General features: G+C 43.4%; 1 protein-coding gene across 2 annotated transcripts in view; it reads right to left on the bottom strand.

Moving 5' to 3' along the window:
• LOC140187088 (ras-related protein Rab-37-like) overlaps positions 1–4464 on the bottom strand; it is a 102155-nt gene extending 97691 nt beyond the window's left edge. The window contains exon 1 of one of the 2 annotated variants that reach the window (XM_072242033.1): positions 4072–4464. In XM_072242033.1, coding sequence (XP_072098134.1) covers positions 4072–4191 — 120 coding nt within the window. In that variant the 5' untranslated portion in view covers positions 4192–4464. The remainder of the gene's footprint in view (positions 1–4071) is intronic. The other variant, XM_072242031.1, reaches the window with a different exon arrangement.
• Between the last annotated feature and the right edge of the window lie 5537 nt (positions 4465–10001).

Genomic DNA, 10001 nt, shown 5'->3' on the forward strand with positions numbered 1-10001 from the left:
GTTATCTGTATTAAACGGATGACTCCCTATTGTTTAAATATGAACTTTAGTCCTGAACACTCCCAAGTAGAAACATTCCTCATTTCACTCAAATCCCCTCTCATTCTTCTAAAGTTCAGAGACAATCCCAGCCTTTCCAAACTTTTCTCAGTGGAGATCTTGCCTATTCTATCCATCAGTCCAGTGAACGTTCTCTGAACTGCTTCCACTACTCGTAGTCATCATTAAGTACAACACCATGCACAGATCTCCAGATGAGGTCTCATTGATGTTGAAGCATAAGCTCCCTAGTCTTGTAATCATTCCCAAGCAATAAGTGATAACATTCTGTTAACTTTCTGAATTACTTGTCATACCTGTATACTAGCCTTTTGTGAATCATGCAACAGTATACTCAGATCCCTCCGAATATTAAACTATTTAGATAACATTTTTTTGAAAAAAATGTTTCCTGTCAAATAGACAATTTCCCATTTTCCTACAGCAAGTCAGTTTGCCCGTACCTTGCCCACTCAACCTACCTATAGCCATTCCTAGCCTCCTCACGTCTTCTTCATAACTTACTTCCTTGTAACATTCATCAAATTTAGCAAGCACACCTTTGGTACTTTCCTTCAGGTCATTTATATAAATTGTAAAAATGTTGAAACCCAGCAATGATCCCTGTGGTGTACCACAAATTGGACAGCCTGTGAGCCCGAGAAAAAGTTATTGCCTATATCTGTTCTCTGTTAGATAACCAGCCTTGTGTCCCATGAGTCCTGACGAAGGGTCTCGGCCTGAAACGTCGACTGCACCTCTTCCTAGAGATGCTGCCTGGCCTGCTGCGTTCACCAGCAACTTTTATGTGTGTTGCTTGAATTTCCAGCATCTGCAGAATTCCTCTTGTTTGTGTCCCATGCCACTATGTTACCTTCCATGTCAAAAGCTTTTACTTTTTACAATAACCTTTGTTGTGGCACCTTACCAAGTGTCTTCTGGTAATTTAAATGTAATGTACCCACTGTTTCTACTTTAACCACAGCACATTACTTCAGAAGATGCCTACTAGTTGGTCAAATGCGATTTCTCTTTCACAAAACCATGTCAATTTTGCCCAATTACATTGGAATTTTTTCTGTGTTCTGTTATATACTCTAATTATAATCCTGACATTTTCCTTATGATAGATGTTATGCAAATTGGCCTGTAGTTTCCTGTTTTCTGTCTCCTTCCCTTTTTGAAATTTTGCTTTTTTCTAATCTGATAGAACATCTCCAATTGAGGGAAAGTTAAAACTGACACATCACTTTTCTTACTAGCCTCTTCTATTAAGATCTTGGTTTAAATTCAAGGATTCGGGACTTAGCCTGCACTCCACCTATTTGTTCAGTTCCACTGTACTTGGCCTAGTGACTGGAATTTTCCCTATTTCCTCATTCCTTCCAATTCCTTATTTATGGCAATTCCGAGAATATCACGCATAACCTCCAAAGTGACAAATGCAAAATACCTGTTTAATTCACCTGTAATCTCCCCATCTTCCAATAGCAATCTCCCAAACACAGATTTTACAGGATCAATTCCTACTTAATAAATTATTTTCTTTTCAATTATCTTTAGAAATTCAGATTTTTTTTCTCATTTCCTTTTTAGTAATCCCTTGATAAATTTTCGCCGTTTATTTTCATATTCGGTCCTCAGACTCGCTACTTGTCCATGCACAATCATATTCTTTTATTTCCCCTTTTAAGTTTTATATAGCTTTTAACATTTTTGCTTAACCATGAATGCTAGTTCTCCCCCGAAACTTTTTTTCTTGTCAGAATGTATATATTATGCATATTTTGAAAAATTCCCTAAAATGTCTGTCACTGCATCATGACTGACTGATCCTTTAACTTTGCCTCTAGTTTCCCACCTTTCCCTTATTTGGAGCTATTCTTTGCTCCCTCAGACTGAATATTTTGAATGACCTCAAGTTTATGAAGGATAGGATCAGAGCTGATCTGGAATGCATCACAATCGGCATTTGGAATTAAGAAGGCTTGGGTGATATTTGGGGATTGGGAGCTGATCACATGAGGTAGGAGAGGAAAAGGCCATTGTGTCCCTCCAGCTTTTCCCACTGCCCAATGCCAACGTGGCCCCAGTTCTACATCCCCACCCTCTTGGTTGTCAAGAATCCATGTACTTCTGCCTTAGTGTTCAAAATCTGGCTTGGAGATCCCAAGGAGAAGTCCATCAGAAATCTCTAGGAGAAACACAGAAGAGCAAATCCTTATTTTTAAACAGTGAACACTCATTCTGGATCCTTCCACAAGAAGAAACCTGTTCCTCACATCCACTGTCAGGACACTGCAAGATCTTACACATTTCAGTCAAATCTACTCTGACTCTTCCATACTGCAGTGGATAGAAGCCTCGTCTGTCTAGCATTTCCTTGCTCAAACCAGATGAAACGAGGCCTCACCAATGTCCAATATAAATGATACATAACTGTCCTCCTACTGCGTTGATGATTTTGAGTTTCTTGAGTGTTTGTACAGTTTCACCTAGTAAGGCAAGTGGAAAGTATTCCAGCTGATTCCTGGCTTGTAGGCACAAGAAAGACTCTGCAAAGTCAGAAGGTGTATCACTTGCTTCTGACATGCTCATGTGACAGAGTACTTAACTGGCTGCAGCACTACACACAAAATGCTGGAAGAACTCAGCGTCAGTCCTGATGAAGGGTCTCAGTCTAAAACATCGACTGTTCACTTCCCTCCATTGATGCTGAGTTCCTCCAGCATTTTGCATGTGTTGCTCAAGACGTGCCTGCCACTGCCTGTAGGTTCTCCCCGTGACCGCGTGGGTTTCCTCCGGGTGCTCTGGTTTCCTCCCACAGTCCAAAGACGTACCGGTTGGTAGGTTAATTGGTCATTGTAAATTATCCCGTGATTAGGCTGAGATTAAATTGGGGGATTGGTGGGCCTCGTGGCTCAAAGGGCTGAAAGGGTCTATTCCGCACTGTATCTCAATAAATAAACAATAACTAAAGACCTCCAGCAGCCACAGAATCTCTATTTATCTGGCTGGTCCAATGGTAAGTTTTTGGCCAATAGTAGCCCTAAGGACCTTGGAGCTGGGAGATTACTTATCCAATCTGGTGAATTCAACATCAAAAAGAAGAAATAAGATGCACTGGGATGGTCACAAGAAAGTTTAAAAAAATTACAGCAGATGTGGCTAGTAACTGCAGTGCATTTTGTAGACTCTACCCACTGCAGTTACTGTGCATCAGTATCCGAGGGAATCAATGTTTAGGATGATAAAGGGGGGGCTGCTTTGGCCTGAATGCTTTTGAGGAAAATAGACACAGTCCTGACTTGTGTCTTGTAGAAGGTGGATTGCCTTTAAGTAAATCACTCATTGCTGGATACCCAGCCTTGTACATGCTCTGCAAGGCACAGTATTTATATGGGGGGGGGGGGGAGAGTGATGACCCTCGGGATGTTGCTGTTGGAGTACTTGGGAGTGATAATATCACATCATGGCAATGGGGGAAAGGACTTGTTGGTCTGATACAAATTAGGTAAGGATGGTAGATTTGCTTCTCTGGAGGAATTAGTGAATCAGCTTTTTTTTAAAAATGACAATATTGCAGCTCTGCCTGTACTAACACTGGTTTCCCCTTCCCTCCGTCCACCACAGAAAGGCGCTGGGAGGAACTGGTCAAACTGCCTGAGGCAACTCAAGTCGAATGGGCCGAGTGGCCTATCTCTAGGCTGCAGGATTCGAAGATGGAAAACAAACCTTGTTAAGGTGCTGAACGGTTCTCTGTTTATACCAGCTCGATGACTAGAATCACCAAAGCCTGCGTTCGTCACCAGACCCGGAGAGACTAGCAGACAGTGGAGAGGGGAGGAGAGGGGAGGGGGGGCGGAGACTGAGAGACTCCTCACCCCTCCACTCCAATCCCCTTCGGTCCCTGATACACTCAGTATCCGAACAATCCTCTCCTAAACCCTTCGCGGGCACGGAACTGGTTAATTTGCTGGATTTCTTGCTGCTAGTTTAAAAAAACACATATTCGCATCCAGAACTACACACCTTGTATGTCAGGTCGTGGATCTCACTGCTGGACCCGGAGCGGTGCAAGGGAGACTTCGGCGCTCCATTCGACAGGTCGGCGCTGCTCTGGCTCGGGTGGGAACTCTTTTTGCGAGGCATGGCAGGTTGAGGGAGAGGAAGTAAAATCGAGAGACGCGACACGATGCGATGGTAGAACCGCCCCGGGCTTCGGCACTCCCCGGCCCGGGTTAGCGAAAGGGAGCTCCGGACAGAGGGAGCTCCATGTCCAATCCCGGCTCCGGGATCCTAGCCCAGTAGGACTGGCTCGGTATGTGCAGTGCCGACCCCCTCCCTCTCTCTCTCTCTCTCTCTCTCTCTCTCCCTCTCTCTATCTCTCTCTCTCTCTCTCTCTCTCTCTCATCTACAGGTGATCATCTCAAGCAAGGGAGGGAGGGGCTGCAACATCAGTCATCAGAGCTCAGGCACTTTACTTTCAATTTAACTCTCACAGGAGCAGCGAGCTCCAGACTGGTCTCCTCCCGGCCGGTCTCGTCCCTCAACAACGGGCTGAATAACTGCCACCCTTGTTGCCTCCTCATTCCCAGCCTTCTGCACTCAACTCGCTCGTCCCTCTACCATTCCTCTTAACTCTCTGGTCTGCCCTCCTCCTCCCCTTCCTTCTTTCCCTCCTCACCCTTTCCCCTACCATCACTCTCAATTTCATCTCCACACTGCTTTCCCTTCAGAGATCCCCTCCCTCTCTCCCTATATCCCCTTCTTCACGCCATTCCTCCCCATGCTCGTCACCTATTGATCTATGATACCTTACTCCTTTTCTCTCTTTCCAATTCATTTCTCCATCTTCTTATCCAGTCCCACCTTTTCTCCATTTCTCCTTTGCCCTTCTCCATCTTTCCCTGTCTAGAACCCTCCCCATCCGGCACTCTCTCCCCTACACCCATTGCCCCTTCACCTTTGCTTCTATACTCTTGTTCCCCTCATCTGATGTCCCTGTATTGATCTTCATTATTAATTCCCCTACCCTTCTCTCCACTGCTGAGCGAGGCCAACCACAAACTCGAGGAACAGCACCTCACACTCCAACTGGGTAGTCCAGAATCCGGCAGCATTAACGTTGAATTCTACAATTTCAGTTAACCTGCTCCCATTTGTCCCTTTCCTCTCTCCTCCTTATGTATCCAGTTCTTCCAAAAGCCCACCCAGCTCCCATCGCCCACTTTCTTTCTCCTCCTCCACCCCATCATCCACTCTCCCCTCCCCCACGTGGCTTTCCCCCTCCTCACCCGCATCCACCTGCTGCTTTCCAGCTCTTGCTCCCTCCCTTCCACCCATGTCTTTATACTGACTGTTTCTTATTCTTCTTTTAGTTCAGATGAAGGGTCTCCACTCAGAACGTTGACTGTTCATTTCCTTTTCAGATGCATCCCGATCCACTGAGTCCCTCCAGCACTCTGGGAGTTGTTTCTGATTCCAGCACCTGCAGTCTCCTGTGTGTCCCACTGTTCTTCAAATGCTTGACAACTAGTTTCTGACTCTGGGGAGCACAGCAGCCTAACATGATGTACCTCGCTCCCTCCACCATGCACACTGTGCAGCAATTGGGGCTCGTACCTCCAAGATGGGAGCTGGAGGAGGTCAGCAGGCCCTTCAAGCAATGTCACCTCGAACTTTTTTTTACAGCTGTGCAGACTAACCATTGTGCTGAGCAGCAGCCTGAAAACTGCACGGCACTTTAAATGTCTTTTTTTGTAACATGCATAGTATGAATAAACTATAAATTTTGTATAAACTTTGTTCTTCAAAGCATTTAACTCTTCTGGTTTTCGATATCCTTAGGGTACTAAAAATAATAATTGTTATTTGAGAATACTAAAAATAATGATTATTATTAGTTGAAACATTTATCAAGGTGTCAAAATTTATAATTTTAATAAAATAACCACAATCATAAAATTTAAAGAAACAAATTTACCTTGTTCTAACAATTTTTAAAAACTGTTATTAGATTATGAAAGATTACTTACTAAATCAGAATTTAGAAGTTTTCATATCAAACAAACACAAACCACAACTCACAATACAAGTAAATGATGTCAGGCTGTCAAAACAACTGTCAGGCACAAAGGCAAAAATAAAATGTTTTGACTAGATGGCACTGGTGTTTAGTGGGCCAGCAATTTATTAACAACGAGCTACCGATTTCCATTCTGTGTTTATTGTAACTTGAAACATTGCTTGACAAAGTAAATATGTCAAAGCTCTAAAATGTTACAAAGTAAAGGTTGTGGTACATCTATTATTTAGAAAAATTATGGATTATATTCATTAACACAATTGATTACAGGGCGTTTCACAATTATATTAACATAGATTTCAAAATTATGTTAGCATAATTTCAAAATTATATTACCATTATACAGGGGAAAATTCCAGCTGTGCTGCAACAAAGGCTATCTGCGTGGGAGCATTTCAATTAATGCGTGGCCATGCACCCGCGCAGCTTAGAGGGAGCAATGCACTCAAGTCTGTACCACTTGTTTAATATAATCATGGTTGATCTATGCTGACCGAAGGGGAAGCTGGCCCTTCTGTAAAAGTTCCCCAATATCCCTAATTTCTCAATCTTTCAAATATTTATTCCTCCTCATCTTAAATATATCTAATGATCTGGCCTCCACTACTTTCAGGGGAAGAGAATTAAAGAGATTCACTAGCCTTTGATCGAAAGGATTTCTATACAGTTCCATTTTAAATGATGACTCTAATTTTGTAAATTCCCTACTTGTTAAAAACAAAACCTGCCAAGTCTAAGACTGTGGGTTACCTGACTGACCCTGTCCTCGATCAGCATTCCCACCCCCTCACTCTCCCCGGATCAGCTCTGCTGTTCTGCAGGTGTGGGCTTTGGGCCTGATCCAGTGCCTCGTACAGATAACCTAATCTGGCCCAATGTGGCGTGCTGAACCGTGGGAGGATAATCTTAAAGTTTGCTAGTGCAGGTGATATGGTATGATTTTAAAAGGCATCCTCTCTTAGCAATAGCAACATTAAAATGGATGAACTGGCATAGAATCTGGAACAAAAGGCAGGGCACTGGAGGAAGTCAGCATGTCAAGTAGCATCTGTGGAGGCAAAAGCTGTCAGATGATATTTCTGGTTGAGGCCGCACCCCACGCCTGCAAAAGGACTGCTTGACTTGTCTTTGTAGAACTTTCCTGTGCCTATGACCTCTCTACATTGTAAGCACTAATATTTAAAATAATTAATTATGTATGGAAGTCTTTGGAACTTCTCAGGGATATGCGGAAGTGTTGCCATAATGCAACTTCTTCCTCCTTTAACCCTTCACCCTCCCTGCATATTCTTGTGAATATAGAGTTTAGGTTGTTGAAGTTACAAGTAAATGGAGGAATTTCTGGACGGTGATCAAGAGTGGAAAGCTGGGTTGGTTCCTCTCCTCTCACAATCCTGCTCAGTTTAAATACTTGCCCTCTTTTCCTGTGCATCTGGCTTTGACTTTAACTGATACGCAATAGGAGAGAGCTCTCCTACTTGGGAGTTATTGGGGATTTGTGTTTGATGGGGTTCTCCTCAGTAATTTTTATTTGGGGCTCTGGGCATCACTGTCATCTATTGACCATCCCTAATTACCCCAGAGCTAGCTGGCTTGCTTGCTGAGCTGTTTCAGGTTAACTACATAGAAAGTGCCTGGAGTCACATGTAGGCCAGTTTGGATAAGAGATAAGAGCTTTCCTACTCCAAAGGACATCAGTGAACTGGATGAGATTTTACAATAAACCAATGGCTTTTGCAGCCATTATTACCGAGACATTGTCATTCAAATCACTAACTAGACTTATGGAGCCGTACAGCACAGAAACAGACCACTTGACCCATCATGTCCAAGCCAACCCTTTTGCCCACCTACACTTGCCTGTACCAGGACTGTATCTTTCTATGCTTTGCCTATTTAAATTTCTTTCTAAAAGCCTCTTAACTGTAGTGTTTGTATCTGATTCCACCATCTCCTCTGGCAATATGTTCCAGATATAAATCACTCCCCGTGTAAAAGAATTACACTTGGAAATTTCCTTTGTCTCTTGCCTTAAACTGACGTCCCCTCACGGAAAAAGGATACTGCCTATCTACCCTATCCATGTCTTCATACTTTGGTATACATATATCTGGTCACCCTCAGCCTCCTTTGCTCTGGGGAACTCAAGCTCAGCCCAATCTCTCCCCAGAACGAAATTCCAACCATGCAGGGATTATCATGGGGAATCTCTCCAGCACATACACATCTTGTCTACACGTGGCAACCAGATCTAAACACGGCCTCGCCAGTGTTTTGCAAAGTTGCAACATAATGTCCCTACATTTATATTCTGTGGCCTAATCTATGAAGGTAAGCATGAATAAGCTCTCTTCACCACCTTATCCTGCTCTATTGAAGTTTACAGGGAACTATTGGGTCCCTCTATTCATCAACATTGCTCAGCCCCTGCTGTTTACTTTGTATGTCAAATCGCCATTTGACTTCTCAGAACAAATTCGATCTGTCAACCCTCAACCCAATTTTCCAACTGCTTTATTTCCTGTAGTGTGGCCTCAGACAATCATCATTACCATCCAAAACAACACTGGTTTTCAGGTCATCTGTAAACTTACTAATCATACCTTCTTCATTCAGGTCCAAGTTTTTCATCTACATCGTCAGTAACAAAGGACGCAGCACCAATTCCTGTAGCACGTGACTAATCACAGACTTCTGATGAATCCTTCCAATGAAAAATTCAGCAACTGCCTGGTGGGAATTTGAACTCATGTCTACAGGATGCCCATGATCCAGGCTTCTGGATTACAGACCAGTTACTTAACCAATGCGCCACTACGGTCGCCAATACCATGAAACATGATCTGGCCTTTACCACATTATACTCGGTGAGACCTGGCTCTGGGCCAATCTGCTACTTTGCTTTCAACAGTATCTTATTTCCTATAACAAAGGAGGTGCTACCTAAATGCAATTTTTTTTTCTTTCTTTCTGGTTCACTTTCAAGATCCCTCACAAAGATATTACTTCTCTGCCTTACCAGCATGGATTTACCTTTACATAAATCCATCTTTTTAAAGAAGGAAGTCAGTAATAAAACCCCATCTCTTCTCATGGGCCTCAGCGTCACCCACCATGGCACTGAGACATGAAGAGGTGCTAGGACTGATCTCTGGTTTCAGATGTTAACTTGCAGTAGACGAAGAGATGGAATAAAGAACTTCCTCACATTAGCAGAACCATCCCAAAGAATTTCACAGCTTTGGAAGTGTAAAATGTGGCAGGCAAGTTTGTCACAGCAAGCTTCCAAAAGCTGGAAGGAGATGATGACCAGAAAATGTGTCTTTAATGATGTTTATTGCTAAATAAATATTGGCTAGCTCTCTGGATAAAAATTCCCCTGCAGGGAATTCTGCCTTTCTTCAAGATCCTGCAATGGGGTCTTTTACAGGCACCTAAGGTAGCAGGCCAGATCTCGGTTTAGCAGCTTTTTAGAAGAACAAACAGCCCGCCAGCTTTGGGTCTGTGGAACAGACCCTTCTGACCTGGAGAAAGGGTGCTACATTGGACAGTTGCTGCTGCCTATTCATCTGGAGGCTTACCATCTGCGTGAGATGATGGGACTTTTGAGAGACTTTGAGATTTTTACCGTGCCATGGTCTGTTCTTATCAAATTACGGCATTGCTTTGCACTGTTGTAACTAAATGTTATAATTATGTGGTTTTTGTTAGTTTTTAAGTCGGTTTGTCATGTGTTTCTGTGATATCTGTGGACTCACTTTACACCGCACGCTGTCAGAACAGTGCTGCCAGGATAATCAAGGACACGACCCACCCAGCCAACACACTTTTCGTCCCTCTTCCCTCCGGGAGAAGGCTCAGGAACTTGAAGACT

Source organism: Mobula birostris, chromosome 24 (genome assembly GCF_030028105.1).
Source record: "Mobula birostris isolate sMobBir1 chromosome 24, sMobBir1.hap1, whole genome shotgun sequence".
Classification (NCBI taxonomy): domain Eukaryota; kingdom Metazoa; phylum Chordata; class Chondrichthyes; order Myliobatiformes; family Myliobatidae; genus Mobula; species Mobula birostris.